This window comes from Pan troglodytes, chromosome 1 (genome assembly GCF_028858775.2).
Source record: "Pan troglodytes isolate AG18354 chromosome 1, NHGRI_mPanTro3-v2.0_pri, whole genome shotgun sequence".
Classification (NCBI taxonomy): domain Eukaryota; kingdom Metazoa; phylum Chordata; class Mammalia; order Primates; family Hominidae; genus Pan; species Pan troglodytes.
Window position 1 is genome coordinate 43400202 of NC_072398.2, and position 25249 is coordinate 43425450.

The 25249-nt window shown below is 53.6% G+C and overlaps 1 protein-coding gene across 8 annotated transcripts; it reads left to right on the forward strand.

The window, feature by feature from the left end:
* The first annotated feature begins 114 nt into the window (after positions 1-114).
* On the forward strand, positions 115-22762 carry SLC45A3 (solute carrier family 45 member 3). 8 transcript variants are annotated; one of them, XM_054674133.1, is made up of 6 exons: positions 570-829; positions 1853-8689; positions 15764-16165; positions 17037-17822; positions 18529-18794; positions 20960-22762. In XM_054674133.1, exons 3-6 carry the CDS (start codon positions 15994-15996, stop codon positions 21395-21397), a joined length of 1662 nt encoding a protein of 553 aa, XP_054530108.1. In that variant the 5' UTR covers positions 570-829; positions 1853-8689; positions 15764-15993; the 3' UTR covers positions 21398-22762. The 8 variants fall into 8 exon arrangements, with proteins under 8 accessions (XP_514140.2, XP_054530108.1, XP_054530112.1 ...); XM_054674137.1 differs by having other exon boundaries at positions 5378-8689; XM_016937267.2 differs by lacking the exons at positions 570-829; positions 1853-8689 and adding exons at positions 9766-10954; positions 16201-16940 and having other exon boundaries at positions 15764-16080.
* Positions 22763-25249: the final 2487 nt, after the last annotated feature.

A 25249-nucleotide genomic window follows, 5' to 3' on the forward strand; every position in this document is an offset into this window, starting at 1 on the left:
AAAGCCAGCTTCGAGACCTCCCGCTTTCTTCCCCTGGGTACCAGCCCCACCCCTCTATCCCCCCTCGCAGCACCCCCCACCTCCGTCCCGCCTCGCCCCGCCCCCCTCCTGGCAGTCCCAGCGCGCATGCTCTCTCCCCCCGCGGAGTAACCTGGAGATTTAAAAGCCGCCGGCTGGCGCGCGTGGGGGGCAAGGAAGGGGGGGCGGAACCAGCCTGCACGCGCTGGCTCCGGGTGACAGCCGCGCGCCTCGGCCAGGTAGGAGCGCGCCCCCTCCTCTCCCAGGGGTGAGGGTCCCGGCGCGGGAAAGGGAGCAGCAGTGCACGGCCGAGCTCCGCGGTGTCGCGTGTTTTGCGCCCCGCGGGATGGGGCCGCGCCGTGGCCGTCCGGGGCGCTGCGCGCCGAGCCCCGCGCGAATCCCAGAGGAGGGCGCGTCCCACACGCTCTGCCGGGGCGGGTGCCGAGTGCCCGGCGCCTGCACGGGTTCCCGCTGAGCTGTGCTTTCTTCCGCGGAGGGCGGGCAGGCAGGAGGTGCCCGCGCTGTCCCAGGCGGGGCGGCGGTGTGGGCGGGGAGCGGCCCCTCCCCGGAGCCCCGGGCCGGGCCGGGCCGACGGCTGGCGGACCGGCCGCTGGCTCCTGTTGCAGCCTCCCGCGTCAGACTTTTCTTTGGAAAGTTGCGTTTATTTTCTTCTCTTGTCTGGGCTTCACCGGAAAGGGGCAGGATGAGTCACTGCGGCGCGCACAGTCCGGGACTTGGGGGAGCCGGGACGGGAGCCGACGGCCGCGGCGCCGCGGGGTGCTCAGGCCCGGGCCGGCTTTCTTGAGGAAGAGTGAGTTATTAAGACAGGGAAAGGGGACTGAGCCCTCTTGGACTTAGAACTGGGGCGAGCTCTGGGTACAGAGTTGGGACTGGACCGTGTGTGTGTGTGTGTGTGTGTGTGTGTGTGTGTGTGTGTGTGTGTTACTGTGTCCCCTTTTCAGCCTCAGTTTCCCCCTCTGTGGGGAGAGAAAGGCCGCTGTTTTCTCCTCGCCTCCCAGGTCTCAGGTGGGGAAGGACAGAGTTCTGCAAACGGCAAACAGGTGTGATGTGGTGGTACCTGGGCATCCCGTGCAGCTTCTCAGAGCTCTGGGCCTAGGCAGGCTTGCTGGAAAAGCCCCAGGGACCTGCATGCTTTCTCCCTAGTGCGGGTCAGGCCTTCCTGTAGTCTTCCGCTCCCCCCAGGCACTGCAGTCCTGTGAGTTGCTCTTGCCCTTGACCTCTGAATCAGCCTCCATCTTCCTGACAGACACTCTTGACCTGCTCAGCTTTTCCCCACCCCAGGGCGTGTTCCCTATGCTTCCTCTTTTTCCAAGGGGCCAGAGTTGGGGGTAGGGAGGGGTTTGGCATGGTGGGTACCTGGTGAGGACTCGCCCTTCAGCTGTTACACAGACCCGGTCCCGGTGGAGCAGGGACTAAGAATAGCCCAGCTGCTGTCTTGCTGCCCTGGAGTCTGCAGCCGGGCATTGCCAGTTGACCAGGGACCGCAGTGACCCTTGCTGGGGTCCTGGAACCTTTGCTCAGGGGTGGGGTTGAGGTCCTAGGGGCTTCGGACTACCTTTCCTGAGGCACTTAGCAGATCTCCTTTCAGAGCAGAGACCGCCTTGGTGTAGACTCACCTGCCCGAGGCCTGGGAAACAGGCTGGCCTACTGGGGTGGGAGTGGGAGGGCCCAGGAGGCCCAGGCTAGACGGGAAGCCTGAGGAAACCCATAGAGCAGCATATTGTAGGGGATAAGTGGGACGCAATTTGAGGTCGCAGGCCATTCTGTTGGATCAGTCCCATTCCCTCATTCCTCCCTTATCTCCTCCCACCAGGCCTGTCGTGGAGCCAGGACTCTGTTGTTCTGAAAGTGCTCAGAAAATGCAGCTTGAGTCAGCAGAATGAGTTTGAAGATAAAAATACAGCTGTGGATGAATGTACAGCTGTGGACAGACAGGCCCCAATTTAGTGGGTGTGTGTTAGGGGGAGTTTTCCTATGTATTCATGGAGTGTGTGGTGAACTTCCCCATCCCTCCTGGCTCTCTGAATAACGTTGAAGGAGGAGGACGAGTAGACAGTGATCCCTGGTGGTCTCCTGAGCCCCTTCCAGGCCACTGGGTGGTGGAGGGATAGTGGAGGCCTCCCTCAAGCTCTCCCCTTACCCAAACTGGAGCTCTCAGCCTGGGCAGGGCTGGTCTGAAGATTCAAAGTAAAGTTAACTTGAAGACTTTAAGTACTATCATCTGGACGTCACAGCCTGATAAGTCAACATGGATAAAAACCCAGACTGTCAGAAAGATCGTTTCTTTTTTTAGACGAAGTTTCACTCTTGATGCCCAGGCTGGAGTGCAATGTCACGATCTCAGCTCACTGCAGCCTCCGCCTCCTGGGTTCAAGTGATTCTCCTCCCTCAGCCTCCCAAGTAGCTGGGATTACAGGAACCCACCACCATGCCTGGGTAATTTTTGTATTTTTAGTAGATACAGGGTTTTACCATGTTGGCCAGGCTTATCTTGAACTCCTGACCTCAGGTGATCCGCCCACCTCAGCCTCCCAAAGTGCTGGGATTACAGGTGTGAGCCACCGCACCCAGCCAGAAAGACAGTTTCTATATTGGCTGCTTCACTAGGTGAGCTCCACCAGCTTGGCAAGTTACATAACCTCATCCAAGCCTCAGTATCCCTGGCTGCAAAATGGGAATGATAATACTTACTGTATAGCTTTGTTAAGTAGATTATAACAGACATAAAATTTATAAACATATAATTACGTGATATATAGTCTAAAAATTATAGCTTTATTAAATATTGTATATAGAATACTAAACTGTGTGTCTGACACATAAGTGCTCAATAAATGTTAGTACCAACTATATATTGTATCGATCATTTGGGACTGAATGGACAGCAGTGCCTAGCCTGGGACTCTCCTCTTGGGCCTTGCTCTTAAAAAACAGAAAACAAAAATCTGCTCTAGACCTTATTTCTTTGGTAGCAAGGTCTCCTGGACTTTGGGGAGTCCGTTGAGAGATTGAGCTTTGGCAAAATGATTTTAATCTGATTTCCTCTTGCACAAGTTATTTAAACTGTTTCAACTTCCTCCTCTGTAAAATGAGGATAATAGTACCTACCTCACAGTATTTCCAGGATTAAATAAGCTGATGTAGGTAAAGCTCTGAGCACAACAGCTGCTTGTAAAAAGAGCTTGATAAATGTCAGCTGCTGTTATTTGGTGACAATGGAGCCAATCATTGTGGTTTACACTTAGAAACCAGAGTTTCTTAGCAAGGGAATCGGCCCATAGATAACTATATGTAAGCTACGAAGGACGCATCTGCAGTTGAACTTGTGGTCCTGTGCAAAGATCACAGCAGGACTGGATGTCCGTGTCTCTCCTCTACTACTCTGCTACTGTGTGACTTCTATTTAATTAGTGCAGAAACCCCTGCCCAGCCTACCTTCCCAGAGTGTACCCCTCAGGCTGGAAAAGGGTACCATGAACGTGAATGTATATCCTGAGAAGTTAACAGCCTTCTATGCAAACAGGTATTTGTTGTTATTTTTAGGAAAACTGTATAGGGAGGGTGCCCTGAAGTTGGGATTCTGCTCTGTCCTCCCTCCCCAACCCTTAGGATCTTTTGCACTGTTCTTTGGTGTCCAGAAAAAAACCCAGCCTAGCTTTCTTTGAACAGTTAGTGGCCCTGTTTGCTGGGCAGCAGGGGTGGAGACTGGACCAGCTGGTACCAGGCCCAGTGTCTTGAACACTGATGCCACTCGACTCCCAGCAATAGAGCTGGAGTGTTGAGCTTTGTCCAGTGTATTAAGTGTCCCTGCTTGGGCTGGGGAGGGGGGCAGCTGGTGACAGAGCCATCACGGGATGCTCCTGATCCCTGGCCAGAACTTCCTGTTGAATCCTTTTTTCTACTACATGGTCTGTGTTTTCCCCTCCACGGGAAGAAATCCACAGTTTTGCCACCAGCCCTGACTGACTTGTGGAATCTCTTGCTTCTGATGTTGGACATGGGCCTGCTTCCCCTGTTGGCCTTGACTTCATTGCCTGTAAAATGGAGATAAGATTCACCTTGCATGGTTATGGTGAGGATTAAGCGTGATGTGCATATTCAGCCAAGCACCTGCACACGCCAGGTGTTCCATAGATGTTTGTTCCTTTCCCCTTCTTTGTTACTTCTGGAGATCACTTTCTGGGGAGTGGGGACCAGCCAGCAAGAAGGGGTTTGGAGGCCACTTCCTGGTGCTGTAGTCCACAGTCCCCCAGTCACCATATCCAGGATAGCAGGATGCCCAGCCAGAGGGGATACCCTCAGGAGCAGCCAGCCCACAACAGCAGTTCTTGTCTTTCCCCTGTGGTCGCTGTGTGCCCCCCTGCCCCCGGCCTCGCTAATCTCAAGTGTACTTTGAGTTGGCAAATAGTGTTCAAGCTAGGAGTGCCTGGCCCATCCCTAGGGATGTGGCAGTTTAGATTCCCACTCCTGGCTCCTGTCCTTAGTGAGCGGAGCACCCAGCTAGCTTGAATGTGGCCCTGCCTGGATCCCAGGCACACTGGTAAAGTCACATCCAATGGGAATCCTGATTCAGCCTTACCCATAGGCTTTCTCTTGGGTACCTACTCTTCTCAGGGCCTGTGCTTCCTGCTTTCCAGGAGCTGAAGCACTAGTGGGGAGGATGGCAGTGGGGGAAGGACTGCAAATCCAAGACCCCGAGGACCGTGGGCAGCCTCCAACCCTGGGGGCTGCCTGGTTAGAGCAGTTGAGATTTAGCAGGGAGAGGGGATACTTGACGGCTTGGTTTCCAGGGGGCTGTGGAGGAGGTGTGAGATTGGAGCTGGGCAGGGCTCAGGTGGAGGGGACAGGCAGTCCAGGAAGGGGAAGTAACTGGAGCACGGTGACCACGTTGGAAGCAAAAACAAGCCTAGTGCTGATGAATTCCCTTATTTGGGTGCCCATGGAGGTATGCTGAATCATCTAGGGACACGCAGATAGCCAGCCCAGATCTGAGATCAAAACCCAGTCTCATGATTTTGAGTCCGGTATTGTTTCCAGCACACCTCACTGGGGAGAGACCAAAAGGAGGGGTGGGAGTGATTAGAAGTCCCAGGCTCCAAGGGCCTTGTTTTACAGACATACACCCTTTTCTGCTGTTGGGGCTCAGAAAACAATACCCCAAAGTGAAGGCCTCAGAGGCAAAGTTTCTGTCTGATCTCCTGTCTCTTACCCCTTATTCTCTTCTGAGGCAGGCCAAAGCGAATCCCTCTTTTCCAGGGCAGGTCATAGAAACTAGAACCCTTCTCCCCAAAGCCAGCCATACAACCTAAAAATATTACTCTTTCTCCTGGCTTTCTAGGTAAGAACTGGTGATCAAGAAATGATCTGACCTGCCTTGTTTGATAGTAGGTCATAAGGCCCTCATTGCAGAGGGGTCCTACGCCATTCCTGGGAGGAAGAAATCTGGCAACGGAGAGGCCGAGAAGAATCTGGACAGGCCTTGCCGGGCTTCACCCCTCAGTCTATTAGCATTAGCTCATACCATTTTTGTCTGGTCACATTTCTGCATCCTGTGTGTGCTTCCTCAAACCTAAGCATAAAAATGGATACTTAGGCTGGGCGCGGTGGCTCACGCCTGTAATCCCAGCACTTTGGGAGGCCGAGTTGGGTGGATCAGCTGAGGTGAGGTGTTCAAGACCAGCCTGGCCAACACAGTGAAACCCCACCTCTACTAAAAATACAAAAATTAGCCTGGCGTGGTGACACACGCCTGTAGTCCCAGCTACTTGGGAGGTGGAGGCAGGACAATTGCTTGAATCCGGGAGGCAGAGGTTGCAATGAGCTGAGATCGTGCACTGCACACCAGCCTGGGCAACAGAATGAGAGCTAGTCTCAAAAAGAAAAAAGAAAAGATACTTCACCCTGGGTCTTTGGCTTTTCATTTCTAAGGGCTCTTGTGTCATATAAAACTATGATCAAATAAATTTGTATGCTTTTCTCTTTTTTTTTTTTTTTGAAACAGCATCAATTTTGAGATGGCATCTCGCTCTGTTGCCCAGGCTGGAGTGCAGTCACGCAATCTCAGCTCACTGCAACCTCTGCCTCCCAGGTTCAAGTGATTCACCTGCCTCAACCTCCTGAGTAGCTGGGATTACAGGCACGTGCCACCACACCCAGCTAATTTTTGTATTTTTAGTAGAGATGAGGTTTTACCATGTTGCCCAGGCTGGTCTCAAACTCCTGACCTCAAGTCATACGCCTCCCTCAGCCTCCCAAAGTGCTGGGATTACAGGCGTGAGCCACTGTGCCCAGCCTGTTGTGCTTTTCTCTTCTTACCATATCTTTCGTTATAGAAGTGTCAGTTCTGACCTTTATGATAGGGAGGAAAAAGGGATCTCCCCCACCCCCACCCCCACCCCTATATTGCATGGTACCTACCTGCTTATCCTTCAAGGCTAAGCAACACGGCCATTCCCTCTAGGAAGCCCTGGAAGAACTGCATGTGCCCCCCACATTGGGTCCCACCCCCTCACGTGGATTTGTATCTTCACACTTGTGCCACTGTGCCACCTCATTGCACACCAATTGCATTTTATCCCTTTTGCCAAAGGGAGCTGCGATCAGTTGTTTCTGTGTCCCCAGCATCTTCACAGCAGACTTATACACAATTGAGGCTCTGTGGTGTTGGGTGTGGGTAGGTGGGTTTCAGTGCTGTCTGACATTCCCTTAGGGGAGGTTAGGTTGCATGCACTGAGGTATACTTCCAAGGGTCAGCAAGCTTGGGATCTTTAAATCAGAAAATGAGTTTCTTTGGGAGCCTACCCTTTCCTTGCTCACCACTGAGTGACTGTTTTTGAGAACATACTTGCAGAGTACTGAGTCTGACTTGGAGCCCTCTGTTTATAAATGGGACTGATCACAGACTCTAGGACTCAGATCTAATAAAGCCTTACAGGCCACTGAGTTTGAAACCCTAGAGGTGTGGGACATGGCAGAGTTGGAACCAGCACCGTGGTCTGACTCTTGGTCCAGGGCGCTGCCCATCTGTAGGTTTGCATAGATCTTTAGTCTCCTGGCCTCTTTCCTGTATACCTCACCTCCTAAGGGAGGCCAGGCTAAAGGGAAGACTAGGATTGGCTGTACATGGACAGGGAGAGCTGTCTAGCCTGGCTGACTGGCAGAGTTCAAGTTCAGTAGGAGGAAAGCCATTTAGGCTTCTCTTTTCAGGGGCTGTACGAAAAGGCAGGATGGGGGGAAGGAACTTCCGAGTGGCCTGGACACTGTGCCAAGCTCCCTCTTCCCCCTCCATGTTCATATTCCCCTACCTTGGGCCAAGGAATTTCTTGGTACTGCTGCCCTGCCTTGTAGGGAAGCATTTATTGTGGCCCAAGAAGAGGATTCAGTTACTAATTTCTGCCAGGAACAGAGTCCAACTCTGGGAAGGACTAGGGAAGAGGGCAGTTCTACCCCCAGATGTCCTGGTTACTCGGCTTAGTTTCAGGTGACCGCTGACCCTTGGCACTGTGTTGGTACCTGAGAGTGTGTGGGCAGGTGAAGGATGGGGTAAGTGCGGCTGGGGAGTCATTCTCCACCTCATTCCCCTTGACTCATTGGTAGGAGGCCATGAAAGTCCAAATACAAAGTAGGGATTTTATATTCCTATTTCACAAGGGTGAACATGAATCCCTTCCTGAATGTCATGTAGCCTCGTCAGTGAGCCCTTAGGGGGTACCTGCCCGTGAAGAAGCAACTGCCGGGGGTAGGGGGTGCATGTGAGATCACCTGGTTGCACAGATGTAAAGAACCTTCAGCATTATCCAGATTAGCTCTCATTTTACAGGTGTAGAAACTGAGTCCCAGAGAGGTGAGATGGCCTGTCTAGGGTACACAGCTCTTAAAAAAAGTGGCTGAAACAGGACTGCTCTCTCCTGGCTCCCAGTTCAGAGCACCTTCCAGCATTTTCAAATGGTTTGAATTTTCTGCTCAACCACTGTTTATTTGTGCAACCTTGGGCATGTTACGTTCTGAGACTGAGCTGTTCATCTCGAATATGAATATTAAACACCTACCTTGGATTTGGAGCATATGAATTGTATGACTTATTAGAGAGAAGGTACAATATATCAAGTACCTGGCACACGCTAGACGCCTCTGAGGCAGTTAGTAGGGGTCGGCCACTGTGTTCATTTTCCCTGTGGATGGAAATCGTGCTGTCTCATAACTACGGGATCTTTGTCCCACCTTCTACCTCCCTTCTCAGCCTTCCTCCAGCAGGCAGGTCTGCTGCAGTGACCTCTCCTCACCTGTTGGGGCCAGCACCTGGGGAGGCAGTTGCATTCTTGGCATTCCTCTTGCTGCTAGGGGCTGAAAGAGGCGCTGGTGCGGTGGAGGAGGCACGTGGGTGAGCGGGGGAATGGAAACCGAGAAGAAAGTGTAGTTGGTCTCCCCTAACCACAGCCACTCCTGTTTGGGAATGCGAAAGCCCTTCCTCCACTGAGGAGGCGACCAAAGAAGTGGCCGCCAGGAACTTTCATATGCTGTATCTCAAACACACTCCACATCTATGAAGTTGGTGGTATTAATCTAAGTTTCTGTGCCTGTAAAATGGGTATACTAATTGTACCCCCCTCATCGGATGGTTGGAAGACCAAGACACATGGCAGAGTGCCTAGTACGTATTATAACCTCAATGTTGGCTGCTATTGTGCGTTTTCTTTTCTGTTTTGTGTGTGTGTTTGTGGTTTTTTGTTTGTTTGTTTGTTTGAGACAGAGTCACCCTGTTGCCCAGGGTGGAGTGCAGTGTGGCACGATCTCGGTTCACTGCAACCTTGACTTCCCGGTTTCAAGCAATTCTCATGCCTCAGCCTCCCGAGTAGCTGGGATTACAGGTATGTGCCACTATGTCTGGGCCTGGCTAATTTTTGTATTTTTAGTAGAGACGGGGTTTCACCATTTTGGCCAGGCTGGTGTCAAACTTCTTGACCTCAGGTAATCCGCCCACCTCGGCCTCCCAAGGTGCTGGGATTACAGGCATGAGCCACCGTGCCCGGCCTGCTGTTGTTCATTGTGGATGAGGAAACTGAGGCATGGGAAGGTCAAGTTATAGGCTCATGCAATTATAATAAGTGGTGGAGCTGGCATGCAAACCCAGGTCAGGCAGACACCCAAACCCAGGTCAGCCTGCAGAGTCTGCCAGGGTTTGGGGACGTCAGGATTCAGAGGGTTCTGGTCCCTCGGGTGGAAGAGAGCTCCAGGTTGAAGAGCACTGCTGGTCCTGGTTTGGAGGGCATGCCCAGTGTGACCTTGGGTTGCAGCTGTTCTCAGAAACGAAGTGTGATTGGGAGGCCCAGGTGCCTGGAGTCAGAATGTGTGTCTGTATTGACTGTCACCATGGGATTGCCAGGTGACCCTTGGGAGAGTCCCCATGCTTCAGCCCTAGCTTAGGCTGTCCAGGACTGACTCTGGCCAAGGTGAGGGTCAGGCCAGTCCCAGAATCCCTGTCACTGGGTAGGAGAGAGGAGGGGAGGGCAGTGCTGGCTCCAGGGACTGCCCCTCTGTCCCTTCCCCTCCCCTTCCCCCAATCTCCTCTGGCATTTGTTTCCTTTCCAAAGCTGGACTGGAGCTCTCAGACAGGGCAACAAAAGCCACTCTCCACCACGCCACAGCCACCTGTTGGGTTTTCACACATTGGGGGTGAGTGGGGGGAGGGAGCCATTGCCCTTTTCCCAGTGTCTGTGGTGTGCCCCCTCTGCCCCCCTAGGGCCTGGGATTCTCTTTGCTGCCCGAAGTGACGGGCTCAGGAGCTGGAGGGGGTGGGGGCCAGCAGCAGCTGGAAGGGGAATTGAGTGGGAAGGGGCCGGCGCTGGCAGCCGGAGAGAGTTTGATGGATTACTCTGCAGGCCGAGAGGTTTCTCCCTAATCCCCCTTTGTGTCCCGGCCTGCAGCCCCCTCACCCTCTCTGACAAGCTGCTAAGCAGAAGGCTTCCAGTAACGGTGAAGAAAAGGCAGCTCAGCAGGGCGAACTCTAAATCCCTGGCCTCCAGGCCCTGGGGGAGGCAGGCACCAGGGAGCAAGTCCGGGATGGGGCTGGGGTCCCCCGTCCCACTGCCCGCCCTTATTCTTTCTTAGGAGTCCCTGAGGTGGGGGGGGGGGCTTCATTCTGAGTGGGGTCCTCAGGTTCCCCTGGGAGCCCTGTGAAGTCGTGGGCCTCCGCTTTTTCTGCAAATCACTGTTTTTTTCTAGGGCAAGACTGGGGAAAGCAGAGACCCTCACTGCTTTGGAAATATTTGGCCCCAGAGAATCAAAGACTGAGTGGGTTGGGAGTCACCAAAGCCGTGGTTGTCTAATGCCGTGTCCCTCCCACCATCTCCCCAGCAGCCCAAGCACATGGCACCCCTCACAAAGGGGATCTGTCATGATGGGGAGCGCATTGTCTCACAAGAATGCTCATTTCCAGGTCTCCTGGCTAGTGCAGGCTCTTTCTGGGGTGTCCCCAAGGCTCCCGTGGAGCTGCCGTGAGGGTGGGGCTCGTGGGGAGTGCAGTGTGCCAGGTTTCATTAGGTAAGGTGACAGCATTGGTCCCGTGGGACTGGGGCGAGGAGGGGGTGGGTAATGGGGAGGAGGGCTGGGGAACCCCCAGACCTGAGAGGTCTACTCCCTGCCCCCAACCTAGAGGACCCTGGAGAGCTCAGTTTGGAGCAAGGTGCTGGGGTCGCCCCTTCTCTGCCATCTCACTGACCTGGGGCAGGGCAGCCTTGGTGGGGTGTGTGTCCGGGAGGTTGGCCCAGGGTGACCCCACCCGCTTTCCTCAGCTGAGTCATTATTCCTCGTGCCTCACCAGCCCCCGATTTCCCCTTCTGTGGGGAGGGCTGCGGGGTGGCTGTGAAGGGGGAGAGGAGCCGCTTCTGAGGAGCCTGGGAGAAAGCAGAGTGTCTTTGTGAGTGTGCAGGGAACACGCAGGGTCGCTGAGCCTGCGGGGTCAGGGTGGGGGCTACAGCCGTTTGATGTGCCTGGGTGGGGTTTGACGCTGGCCTGCATAAAGAAGCCTTAGAATTGCTGCATGACACAGGCCTGGGGTGGGGGCTGCCCCCAGCCTGGGCTTCCACGGGCCTCTGTCTGTCAGTAGAGGGAATCTGCTCCCCCAGCTCCACCTCAGCCGTGCAGGGTGGCAGGAGCCCCTTTGAAAGCCCTCAAAGACCTCTTTATACATCCCCCTCTGACCCTCCCTTCCCTTAGGGAGCTACCAGGGAGTGGGCTCGGGTCAGCTTTCCTCCTTCTCTGCCACTCTGTCTTCTGTATTTTGGACAAAGTTCAGGCCAAGTTTGTTCCTGTTGCTCAGTTTCATTTCCCCCAAAACTCCCTTTTTGGGGTCTGGTCTGAAGTGGGGGCTTTCCAGTCCAGGAGGGTTTATCTGAGCCACTCACCACCTTTGAGCCCATAGGAGCTGCTCCCTCTGGAGTTGGGCCTGCAAAGTCCTCGGTGTGTGGGGAGCACCTGGGAGGAGGAGGACTTAAGCCCTCACCCTTGCTTCTACTGCCACCCCTTGCTCTTAGCCATTCATTCATTAGGTAAACATTTCCCGGCCCCTTTTCTTGCTGGGGTGGGAGCCAGCCCTGGGGGTGTCACATATTGGGATGCATAGGGGCATGTATCTCCCAGTACCTGGAGGGGTGCAGTGGGGATCCAGGTTCACTGACCTTGCCCAGGGCCCTTGGTCTTTCTGGGTTTTGATTCTTTTCCCCCAAGGATGAGGAAGGATGACCTGGGGCAGAGCTCCAGAAAGGTTCCCAGAGGCCTTAGGTTTCCTCCAGCTTTCTTGCTGTCTTGCCATTGCTGGGCCCAGAGAGGAGGGGAGATGTTTGGAACTTGAGAGGGACTTGTCCTAGAAGGCTGCCTGTTCCTTGCGTTTCTGAGAGGTCAGCCCCTCCACTTCCTTCCTCTTCCTGCCCACTCCTTGCCAGGTGAACGCTCTGAGGCTGGCTCTCCTGGTTGATCTTGTCTTTGCCAAAGTGTTCCAGGAGTAGTAGGGCAGGAGGATTTTAGAAGCATCTCCAAGACTGGAGGGTGTAAGGGAGAATTGGACCCTGTCCCCAGGAGGACGGGGGAGTTCCGCAGACTTGGGGCAGGAGGCGGGGTTCCAACACTGATCTGTCACTTGCAAGCTTTGGCAAGAAGCTTGCCCTGAGGCTGCTGATGGGAGTGGTGGCCAGGAAAGTGGTACTGAAAGACTTCTTGTTCTCTGACCTCCCTGAGCCTGAGAACTGAGAAAGGCTGGGCTCCTCCGTTTGTGCTCCAGGGAAGGCGGCCCTGGAGGGGGGATGGCGAGCAGCTGGACTTAGTGCTCAGGAGTCCTCTGTGGTCTCCTTAGCCCGAGGACCCTGGAGGAGGGATGAAATGACAGGGACTGGGGCACTGGAAAGCATGCAAGGATAAGAAAAGGGGGCTTTGGAGGGTAGTGTGTGCTTATGGGCTTGGAACTTCTCAGGCAATTCCGGGCTGGGAAGAGTAAAGTCTGGGGGTATCGAGAGGACTCTGGACCCGCTGGGCAGAGTAGAACTCAAACGAGGGAGGATGGAGTCTGCAACCAAAGAATACAGGGGTGCTTGAAGCCTGCACCCTTCCTAGTCAAATCCTTTCCCCACCTGGCCCAACCCCAAGTTACCAGGTAAAGAATCTCTGGGTGGGGATGGGGGGCGTTGGAGAAAGGCACCCCAGGAACTGGGAGGCTACTAATGAGCTATCTGGGCTGTAGGAGGATGGTGGGGGGCACTCTTCTCTTTACCTCTTTCTTTTTGTCTTTTTCCCATGTGGGCTAAGAAGGATCCTGCTAATTCCTGGGGGGCCTGGGAACTGGATTAAGGGAGGGGCAAGGCAGGTGGGGTGATTAATGGTTGCTGGACAGCTGTGGTTTATTTTTATTTTTTTATTTTTTAGAGACCAGGTCTCACTCTGTTGCCCAGGCTGGAGAACACTGGCACGATCATAGCTCACTTGCAGCCTCGAACTCCTGGACTCAGGAGATCCTCCCACCTCAGCCTCCTGAGTAGCTGGGATTATAGGTGCATGCCACCATGCCCAGCTAATTTTTATTTATTTATTTTTTATTTTATGTATTTATTTTTATTTGAGATGGAGTTTCACACTGTCATGGGGCTGGAGTGCAGTGGCACAATCTCGGCTCACTGCAACCTCCATCTCCCAGGCTCAAGCAATTCTCCTCCTTCAGCCTCCCGAGTAGCTGGGATTGTAGGCGCACGCCACCATGCCCAGCTAATTTTTGTATTTTTAGTAGAGATGGGGTTTCACCACGTTGGCCAGGCTGGTCTTGAACTTCCTGACCTCAGGTAATTTGCCTGCTTTGGCCTCCCAAAGTGCTGGGATTACAGGCATGAGCCACTGTACCTGGCCTATTTTATTTTTATTTTTGTAGAAACAGGGTCTTGCTATGTTGCCCAGGCTGTTCTTAAGCTCCTGCCCTCAAGCCATCATCCCACTCCAGCCTCCCAAAGTGCTGAGATTACAGATGTGAGCCACTGTGCCTGGCCTGCAATTTATTTTAAACAATAGGGAGCAGCCAGGACTTAGAGAATGGGTGCAGGTTATAGGCGAGGCTGGGTCTAACAAAGTCTCTGTTTGCTCAGGGAGGACCTGGTCTCCTGAAAACCCAGAGCAGGTTAGCATTCAGGGCCCTCCCAGAACAAGGGTGGGGAGTGGAATGGGCTGGAAGCCTTTGGCCGCAGAACCCCTCCCTTTAGGCTGGATAGCACTGCCTCTTGGTCTCTGTGCTGTCTCCTGCTTTCCTTCTTGGGGACACTGTGGAAATGCAGCAATGAGATGCTCAAGTTGAACCTATGACAGCTCAGCTAAGACTGAGGTCTGGCCTTCCACCTTCCTTTTGGAGACAGTATGGGTCAGTATTTTACACCCCTTCTCATGCCACCTCCGTAGGAGGCCGTGTGCCCCATCCCAAAGGGTGAGTCTGAGCAGGATTTAGGGGAGGAGGCTGCTGGTTGCCCAGCCTTATCTCAATTCCCTTCCTTCATGATCTGCCAGCTGCAAAGCCCCTGAAGGTGGTGGTGGAGTGAACAGACCTTACCCAGGACTGATAGCCATCTGATGTTTTTTTAGGCAGTGTCTCCCTCTGTCACCCAGACTGGAGGCAGTGGTCCAATCACTGCGCGCTGCACCCTTGACCTCCCAGGCTCAAGCAATCCTCCCATCTCAGCCTCTTAAGTAGCTGGGACCACAGGTGCATACTACCACGCCTGGATAATTTTTAAATTTTTTGTAGAGAGGGAGTCTCGCTGTGTTGCCCAGGCTGGTCTCAAACTCCCGGGCTCAAGTGATCCTCCTGCCTTGGCCTCTTGAAGTTCTGGGATTATAGGCATGAGCCACCACACTCAGTCCTGGCTGATTTCTCTGTGGCACAGCTCAGAGCACCCACAACACGCTTTGTAATATGCAAGGCCCCATGGGGTTTAGTATTGTGTGAAAAGATAAGAGAAGTTGAAGTGCCTTTTATAATGAGGTGCTGAGATTGGCAGAGGGCATGAGTAGGGGCTGGGGGTGGTGGAGGCACCTGCCACCATGCCTGGCTAATTTTTGTATTTTTAGCAGAGACGGGGTTTCACCATGTTGGCCAGGCGGGTCTTGAACTCCTGACCTCAAGTGATCCGCCTGCCTTGGCCTCCCAAAGTGCTGGGATTACAGGCGTGCGCCACCACACCCAGCTTTTCATAGTCACTTCTAAGCAGAGGCTTAGATACTGCAATGGGTGTATTGTCGGGAAGCAAGACTTGGAGACCGCTTGCTTGGCGGGGGAGGTACAGGATGGTTCTCTCTGCACAGGAGGCAGGGCTAGCAGGAAGGGGTGTGGGACTTCTCTGCTGAAAATTGAAAAGAGCACAGAAAAATTCCTCTCTCTGCCATTTAAGAGCACAGAAAGGCTGCCCTGGAAGTGACTGGGCATCCTGTCAGCTTGGGGGAGTCACTGGTATCATTACAGGTGTTGCCAGGTGGTGTGGTTTCATGCCCCTGTGAGCTAGAACCTGGGGACGGCTCCACTGTCCCATGACAGTTGGACGGCCACGTGAGGGATTGTTTCTTCCCCTTGAACGTTGAACTCAGGGAGAAACTCAAGGGAGAGATTTTCAGGCCTAGGCTCACCCCAGGGAGCCTTCTCTAAGTTAAAACCCAACCCAACAAAACAGCCTCTCCTCCCTTTCCCCTTCATCCTGGTCTTTGGGGTTAGGGGTTGTGGTGCAATGTGGCTCATGGCCAAGCAATGCAGAATAGGAAGTGTTACTCTTAACAAAGGGGAATTGAACACCCCAGGTTTGGGGAGTAGAAAGACAAAAGCAAACAAACCAGGCCTGGCAGAGGGTCTCCAGGGGCACCTTGATAGCTGGGCAACTAAAAATTCAGTTGGTTTGATTGCTCCCTCCCGCTCCCCAATACTAACAGGGAAGGGAAATTGTAGATTTTTCAAAACAGAGAATAACCAACATCTGTTTGGCTCTGGAGTGTGCTGAGGTTTAAAAAATCATATTTACCTTATTAATTATGTCAGCCTTAGGCTAATATTAACATGCATTTCCTGACTGGGCAGAAGGGGGTGGCACCTCGGTGACAGGGCCAGTCGCCAGCCTGTGAATAATCAGGATCCAGACAATTTAGAGCAAATCGTGGAGACCTGGCTCCCAGGACTTTAACACCCCGTGTGCTTGTGATTGCCCCGCCCTTCTAGGATCTGAGTGATGAGACGTGTCCCCACTGAGGTGCCCCACAGCAGCAGGTGTTGAGCATGGGCTGAGAAGCTGGACCGGCACCAAAGGGCTGGCGGAAATGGGCGCCTGGCTGATTCCTAGGCAGTTGGCGGCAGCAAGGAGGAGAGGCCGCAGCTTCTGGAGCAGAGCCGAGACGAAGCAGTTCTGGAGTGCCTGAACGGCCCCCTGAGCCCTACCCGCCTGGCCCACTATGGTCCAGAGGCTGTGGGTGAGCCGCCTGCTGCGGCACCGGAAAGCCCAGCTCTTGCTGGTCAACCTGCTAACCTTTGGCCTGGAGGTGTGTTTGGCTGCAGGCATCACCTATGTGCCGCCTCTGCTGCTGGAAGTGGGGGTAGAGGAGAAGTTCATGACCATGGTGCTGGGTGAGTCACTACATCCTCCTTCCTTCCTGTTCCAGATACGTGCCACCTGGGATGTGGGACAGGAGTACCTCTGCCCTGGGAGCTGCTTGGAGGGAGAGGTGGTCTGCTGGGAAGGCATTGCTGGGCAGGAGGGTGACCCTGGGCTGAGGGGGCACACCAAGAGAAAGAAGAGAATACCAAGGACATACCCCAGTCACCTCTGGATCCCTGGTCCTGCACAGAGCCTGGCTCATAGGAGACACTGGAGAAATGCTCCTAACCTTTGGCTAGCCCTTTTATAATTTATAGCGATTATCTCATTTAATGCTTACAACCACCATTTGAGGTGATCCATTTTACAGAGAAGGAAGCAGAGGCTTTTAAGAGGTTAGGTAAGTCTTAGCCAAAGCCAAATAGCAGCTGAACAGTAGAGCTGGGACTCCATCAAGGTCTCCCAGCCGGGGCTTGCTCCTACCCCTAGGACAAGGGGCGGACTCCTGACTCTGCAGATAAATTCTACAAAAGCCCACAGAAGGCAAGTAGTAACCATTGTGTGACAACCCCTCACCCCCAGGAAGAGGGGCCCCTGTGAGGATTGCAGGCTCTGGAGTCACACTGCTTGTTGAAACACTGCCTCTTACCCTCCCTAGGTCTGCGCCTTTGAATAAGTATCACTTCTTAGTTGCTCCATGCCTCAGTTTGTCCATCTGAAAATGGGGGCATCTGTAATGCCTGTGTTACGAGGAGTAAATTACAGCATCCCCGTGAAGACGTAGCACAGTGTCGAGTATGGAATGTTAGTTATTTCCATCCTTCTCACGGAGCTTGGTTCCCCTTCCCCTTGCCCTTTACTTGTCCCAGCCATTGACTCATACTACTTCCCTTCTTGCAGGCATTGGTCCAGTGCTGGGCCTGGTCTGTGTCCCGCTCCTAGGCTCAGCCAGTGACCACTGGCGTGGACGCTATGGCCGCCGCCGGCCCTTCATCTGGGCACTGTCCTTGGGCATCCTGCTGAGCCTCTTTCTCATCCCAAGGGCTGGCTGGCTAGCAGGGCTGCTGTGCCCGGATCCCAGGCCCCTGGAGCTGGCACTGCTCATCCTGGGCGTGGGGCTGCTGGACTTCTGTGGCCAGGTGTGCTTCACTCCACTGGAGGCCCTGCTCTCTGACCTCTTCCGGGACCCGGACCACTGTCGCCAGGCCTACTCTGTCTATGCCTTCATGATCAGTCTTGGGGGCTGCCTGGGCTACCTCCTGCCTGCCATTGACTGGGACACCAGTGCCCTGGCCCCCTACCTGGGCACCCAGGAGGAGTGCCTCTTTGGCCTGCTCACCCTCATCTTCCTCACCTGCGTAGCAGCCACACTGCTGGTGGCTGAGGAGGCAGCGCTGGGCCCCGCCGAGCCAGCAGAAGGGCTGTCAGCCCCCTCCTTGCCGCCCCACTGCTGTCCATGCCGGGCCCGCTTGGCTTTCCGGAACCTGGGCGCCCTGCTTCCCCGGCTGCACCAGCTGTGCTGCCGCATGCCCCGCACCCTGCGCCGGCTCTTCGTGGCTGAGCTGTGCAGCTGGATGGCATTCATGACCTTCACGCTGTTTTACACGGATTTCGTGGGCGAGGGGCTGTACCAGGGCGTGCCCAGAGCTGAGCCGGGCACTGAGGCCCGGAGACACTATGATGAAGGTAAGGCCTTGGCAGCCAGCAGAGGCTGGTGTGGGAGCTGCCCACCAGAGACGACACTCGGGGCTGTGTCTGGGCTGGTGCCTCTCCATCCTGGCCCCGACTTCTCTGTCAGGAAAGCGGGGATGGACCCCATCTGCATACACGGCTTCTCATGGGTGTGGAACATCTCTGCTTGCAGTTTCAGGAAGGCCTCTGGCTGCTCTAGGAGTCTGATCAGAGTCATTGCCCCAGTTTGACAGAAGGAAAGGCGGAGCTTATTCAAAGTCTAGAGGGAGTGGAGGAGTCAAGGCTGGATTTCAGATCTGCCTGGTTCCAGCTGCAGTGTGCCCTCTGCTCCCCCAACGACTTTCCAAATAATCTCACCAGCGCCTTCCAGCTCAGGCGTCCTAGAAGCGTCTTGAAGCCTATGGCCAGCTGTCTTTGTGTTCCCTCTCACCCGCCTGTCCCCACAGCTGAGACTCCCAGGAAACCTTCAGACCACCTTCCTCTGCCTTCAGCAAGGGGCTTTGCCCACATTCTCTGAGGGTCAGTGGAAGAACCCAGACTCCCATTGCTACAGGTAGAAAGGGGAAGGGTGCTGGGGAGCAGGGCTGGTCCACAGCCGGTCTCGTGCAGCAGGTACCTGTGGTCCCGCCTTCTCATCTCCCCAAGACTGCTCCTACCCTTCCCTCCCAGGCCCTGTCTGATGGCCTCTCTCCCTCTGCAGGCGTTCGGATGGGCAGCCTGGGGCTGTTCCTGCAGTGCGCCATCTCCCTGGTCTTCTCTCTGGTCATGGACCGGCTGGTGCAGCGATTCGGCACTCGAGCAGTCTATTTGGCCAGTGTGGCAGCTTTCCCTGTGGCTGCCGGTGCCACATGCCTGTCCCACAGTGTGGCCGTGGTGACAGCTTCAGCCGCCCTCACCGGGTTCACCTTCTCAGCCCTGCAGATCCTGCCCTACACACTGGCCTCCCTCTACCACCGGGAGAAGCAGGTACTCATTGGCCAGTGGGTGGAGTCAGGGTGGGAGGGGTGGTCTGGGTTTTTGGGAGGCCAACTAGCTCAGAACCTGGTATCTGGCAAGCAACTTTGGAGAATGCTTCTTTGAATCAGAGAAGAAGCTTATCCTAGCCCCAGGGCCAGAGGCTTGGGCTGCAGAAGAGTGTAGATTAGATTCTGGGAATGACTTCCTGGGGTCAGGACTGTGTAGCACTTGAATGGATGATTGCAGGAAATGCAAAATACGTTAGTGGGAATCCCGAAGGGTCAGGCCAGCAGGAGCCCTAGGCTTCTAGGCTGGTTGTTCTATGAAGAGGCAGGGCGCTGAATCAGATGACCCCTGGGCCATTCAACCTCAGCAGATGGGAGTGGGAATGGTCCGGCCTTAGCAACACCTTTCTTCAGGGAGCAGCAACCTGACTTAGCCTGTATCCTACTCTGGTCTCTGAGATGGGGCAGGCTCCTTCCTACCCCCTTTCTTTCTGGCTTATTTTTCTTTTCTGTCTAATTCCCTTTTCTTTTCCTGCGTCCCTCCTTTGCCTCCTTCCCTTTCTCCTTCCCCTTCCCCTTCCCCTGTGGCAGATATCTGAGCTTGACACCTGACCCACTCACTTGGGCACTGTGTAAGTTGTGGGGACCTCCTCCTTGGTTGGCCCTACACTAACCAGCCCCTCCAGGGGCCCCTTTCCTTGGGAAGCCACCTAACCCAGGCAGTGTGGTCATCCTTGTCCCCTCCACTGACCTCACTGAGCTACAAACCTGGGTGCTGGACTCTGCCTTGAAGGGCATGAAGTTGGGGTGTCCCAAGGGAGGAGGAGATGCAGGACTGCTCTCATAGAGCTCTCAGACTGTAGGGAAGACCTGCCCCTGCGTCTCGTAGCACTTGAGGAGAGGAGTCGGTAAGTTCGTAGCTGAGAGGCTGGTTAACTGAGTAGGTAGCTGCAGGGGTGAGAGGTATGGAGGGGAGGGGCTAAGGTTTCGGTTGGGGGAGTCTGGTCCCTGAGACCCCTGTTAGCCCACTGATAACCTTCTTCAGCCTTCACTCTTCTGCTTGCCTGGGCTGGGGGCAGGGGGCTGGCATCAGTGGCCAGGCCTGAGTGTGTGCTGTCGTGCCAGGGAACGTTCTGGGGCTAGCCATCTTCTCCAGATGGAGGAGCATGTCTGTCCTCGGACCACTCCAGACTCCAACCTCAGCGGACATTCCTGGGGTGGCAGGCAGGGAGGAGAAGTCCTGGGAGGCCCCTTCCTAACAGCAGCTGATGGCAGACTTGGCACTGCACGCTGTCTGCCTGTTTCTTTGCCCACTTGTTGAGCTGCATGGTGAGCCGTGGGCTTCCCTGGCGTCAGGTTTGAGCTCTGCCATGGCTCCCACCTCGCAAATGCCCCCAACTCAACTCTTCTGGCATGGGGACAATGTTGGATAAGACCTGGCCTTGTCCTTAAATAGGAGGCTCTGGGCCATCAAGGGCAGGGGTTGGGGGGATGGTGGTCGACCAGTCACTCTGATCTAAGTCAGACAGCAGGAAGGAAGTGAGAAGCCTTCAACATTAGCACAGCTGGGGCTAGGGGAGGTGGGAAGAGGGACATTCCTCCTGCTTGGGGTCTACTGGATTCTCCCTGCCCCAAGGCTGGGGACAAGGGAGCTCATGGCAGGGCAGCTACCCTAGTGGCATCTGGGACCCCAGAGAGGCAGAGCTTCCAGATGTCAGAGTGGAGGGCAGGCAGGAAGGAAGGTTAGGAGAGCCTGCGTGGGGTTTGGGCCATCAGGGGCCCTGCCTTGGCTTTTGTTCCTCTGTTCTGTGCATCTCTTACCACCGTCTTCATTCCCCCTGTGTCTTTTCCTTACCTTGGAGCTCTGTTCTCTCTGATCTGTGATATTGAGTTTGTCTGCCTCTTACCTGTTCTAAGAGGCTAGAGGAAACCTAGACTTCTGGGTTCACATTTGTCCCCGCCCCACCCCGTTACCCTTCTCCCACTCCTGAGGAAGGGTCCTGGATAGACCTGGACCAAGTAGGGTCTCCATCTTCTCTCCTGCTCCTGATTCTCATGAAGTCCCATTGCTCCTGGGATGGAGGCCAGGGTCTGTTCTCACAGCTGGGGTGGTGCCACTGCTGGGTACACACCTGTCCTCTTCCCCTTTTCTTCACCCCTCTGCCTTAGGTGTTCCTGCCCAAATACCGAGGGGACACTGGAGGCGCTAGCAGTGAGGACAGCCTGATGACCAGCTTCCTGCCAGGCCCTAAGCCTGGAGCTCCCTTCCCTAATGGACACGTGGGTGCTGGAGGCAGTGGCCTGCTCCCACCTCCACCCGCGCTCTGCGGGGCCTCTGCCTGTGATGTCTCCGTACGTGTGGTGGTGGGTGAGCCCACCGAGGCCAGGGTGGTTCCGGGCCGGGGCATCTGCCTGGACCTCGCCATCCTGGATAGTGCCTTCCTGCTGTCCCAGGTGGCCCCATCCCTGTTTATGGGCTCCATCGTCCAGCTCAGCCAGTCTGTCACTGCCTATATGGTGTCTGCCGCAGGCCTGGGTCTGGTCGCCATTTACTTTGCTACACAGGTAGTATTTGACAAGAGTGACTTGGCCAAATACTCAGTGTAGAAAACTTCCAGCACATTGGGGTGGAGGGCCTGCCTCACTGGGTCCCAGCTCCCCCCTCCTGTTAGCCCCATGGGGCTGCCGGGCTGGCCGCCAGTTTCTGTTGCTGCCAAAGTAATGTGGCTCTCTGCTGCCACCCTGTGCTGCTGAGGTGCGTAGCTGCACAGCTGGGGGCTGGGGCGTCCCTCTCCTCTTTCCCCAGTCTCTAGGGCTGCCTGACTGGAGGCCTTCCAAGGGGGTTTCAGTCTGGACTTATACAGGGAGGCCAGAAGGGCTCCATGCACTGGAATGCGGGGACTCTGCAGGTGGATTACCCAGGCTCAGGGTTAACAGCTAGCCTCCTGGTTGAAACACACCTAGAGAAGGGTTTTTGGGAGCTGAATAAACTCAGTCACCTGGTTTCCCACCTCTAAGCCCCTTAACCTGCAGCTTCATTTAATGTAGCTCTTGCATGGGAGTTTCTAGGATGAAACACTCCTCCATGGGATTTGAACATATGAAAGTTATTTGTAGGGGAAGAGTCCTGAGGGGCAACACACAAGAACCAGGTCCCCTCAGCCCACAGCACTGTCTTTTTGCTGATCCACCCCCCTCTTACCTTTTATCAGGATGTCGCCTGTTGGTCCTTCTGTTGCCATCACAGGGACACAGGCATTTAAATATTTAACTTATTTATTTAACAAAGTAGAAGGGAATCCATTGCTAGCTTTTCTGTGTTGGTGTCTAATATTTGGGTAGGGTGGGGGATCCCCAACAATCAGGTCCCCTGAGATAGCTGGTCATTGGGCTGATCATTGCCAGAATCTTCTTCTCCTGGGGTCTGGCCCCCCAAAATGCCTAACCCAGGACCTTGGAAATTCTACTCATCCCAAATGATAATTCCAAATGCTGTTACCCAAGGTTAGGGTGTTGAAGGAAGGTGGAGGGTGGGGCTTCAGGTCTCAACGGCTTCCCTAACCACCCCTCTTCTCTTGGCCCAGCCTGGTTCCCCCCACTTCCACTCCCCTCTACTCTCTCTAGGACTGGGCTGATGAAGGCACTGCCCAAAATTTCCCCTACCCCCAACTTTCCCCACCGGCTCCACAACCCTGTTTGGAGCTACTGCAGGACCAGAAGCACAAAGTGCGGTTTCCCAAGCCTTTGTCCATCTCAGCCCCCAGAGTATATCTGTGCTTGGGGAATCTCACACAGAAACTCAGGAGCACCCCCTGCCTGAGCTAAGGGAGGTCTTATCTCTCAGGGGGGTTTAAGTGCCGTTTGCAATAATGTCGTCTTATTTATTTAGCAGGGTGAATATTTTATACTGTAAGTGAGCAATCAGAGTATAATGTTTATGGTGACAAAATTAAAGGCTTTCTTATATGTTTATTGGCATGTGTTTCTTTTATGAGGGGGAAAGTCCTGATCTTTCTACAACATTCTTAACTCTCAGTTCAGGGAGCCCTTTGGCTTTTGACAGCTTCACTTCCCATGGCCACCAGCAGGTGGAGGCATAGACCAGCACTCTTTGTGTCAATTGCCAATTGGGGGGGGTTGTGCTGCACCTTGGACTGGGGGGTTTCAGAGTTGGGGAGAGGGGGTCAGAAAGAGTCTGAAGTGTGGGGCAATGGTGGCATTTTCCTTCTAAAAGACCCCTGAGTAGGGATGGGCATGATGACTCACGCCTGTAATCCCAGCACTTTGGGAGGCTGAGGCAGGTGGATCACTTGAGGTCAGGAGTTCTGAGACCAGCCTGGCCAACATGATGAAACCCTGTCTCTACTAAAAATATAAAAAATTAGCCAGGTGTGGTGGTGCGTGCCTGTAATCCCAGCTACTCGGGAGGCTGAGGCGGGAGAATCGCTTGAATCCAGGAGGTGGAGGTTGCAGTGAGCCGAGATCGTGCCATTGCACTCCATCCTGGGTGACAAGAGTGAAACTCCATCTCAAAAAATGAAAAAAAAAAAAAAAAAAAAAACCCATAGTGTGGCCAGGAGATGGAACAAGCACCCATCACCCACAGCATGGGAATAGGGAATGCACTTGGCATGTGCACGATGAGGCTTTTGACCCCACTGTGCCTTGGTTCATGCCCCTTCCCCTCTCCTCCACCCTCGTGCCAGGTCCAGGTCAAACTCAGAGTCTTCCCTGCCCTGCCATCTCCCCGATGCCTCCAACCTCGAATGGCCTTCCAGTTCCTTAAATTCCCAAGAGTTCAGTTCCGTTAATAACCTGTGCAAGGGCTTGTTTTACCTATTTTTTTAAAATGTTCTACATTTAACTTTTTTGTTACGGAAAATTTCAAATATACACAAGTAGGGAGCCAGATATAAAGAACCAAGCTGCAACAGTTATTAACATTCTGCTGCTTTGTTTCATCTTTCCCTTTCCCCCATCCCCTAGGGTATTTTTAAAGCTCGTGCCAGACAATTTAGTTTCACCTGTATATACTTCTGTATGTGTCTCTTAAGAAATAGGACTAAATTTTTAACAACTTGATCACAATACCATGATATCCCACAAAGTATACAATAATTCCTTATCAATTATCCAGTCCATGGACAGTTTTCTCCAATTGCCTCAAAAATTCTTTGGTTGGTTTGAATCAGGAATCAACTGAGATAAACAAATTGTATTTAGTTGCTGTGTGTCTCAGGTTTCTCTTAATCTCTAACAGCTCCTCTATTCTTTCAGTGCTACTTATTGATGAACAATAATTTTTCCTACAGAATTGCCCCCATTCTATATTTGGCTGACCGTATCCTCAGAGTGGTGTTTAAGATGCTCCTCTTGAGCCAGGCACAGATGCCTCACGTCTGTGGTCCCAGCACTATGGGAGGCTGAGCCAGGCAGATCACTCAAGCCCAAGAGTTTGAGACCAGCCTGGGCAATGTGGTGAAACCCCATCTCCACAAAAAATAAAAAGATACTCCTCTTTGTCCTCTTTTTTTTTTTTTTTTTCCCTGTAAGCTAATAAGAGCTAGGAGGCTTGAATAAATTTAGATAGATTTATTTATTTATTTATTTATTTTTGAGACGGAGTCTCGCTCTGTTGCCCAGGCTGGAGTGCAGTGGCATGATGTCAGCTCACTGTAACCTCCGCCTCCCAGGTTCAAGCAAATTCTTGTGCCTCATCCTCCCGAGTAGCTGGGATTACAGGCACGCACCACTATGCCCAGATAATTTTTTGTATTTTTTGGTACAGACGGGGTTAACCATGTTAGCCAGGCTGGTCTGGAATTCCTGACCTCAGGTGATCACCCGCTTTGGGCTCCCCAAGTGCTGGGATTACAGGTGTGAGCCACCGTGCCCAGCCAGATTTTTATTTATTTTTTGACAGGACTATTTCATAAGCGGAGCTGTGGAGATGGCATCATCTCATGTGGCACATCATGCCTCGCTGTTCCACTTTCAGTGGGTTCAGGTGATGTCAGACTGACCCATCCATTATACGGTTTGTGGGTTTTTTTGGAGACGGGGTCTCACTCTGTCACCCCGGCTGAGTGCAGTGGTGCAATCATAGTTCACTACAGCCTCCACCTCCTGAGCTCAAACAATACTCTTGCCTCAGCCTCCCAAGTAGCTAGGACTACGGTGTGTACCACCACACCAGCTAGTTTTTATCTTTGTAGAGACGTTGCCCATGTTGGCCATTACAAAGTGTCTCATTAACCCTTCTCCTAAACCATTGATGATCATTGCCTAGATTCTATTGCATTAGATATTGCAAATTTATGATTTTCTAGTTCTATCACTCCTTAATTACTTATTCGGTATGAGTCTTCCATAAAGAAAATGTTTTCCTCATTCATTATTTGATTATGCTAAAATATGGTTTGTATGGGAAAACTATGATAAATGCTTGATACTATCCCA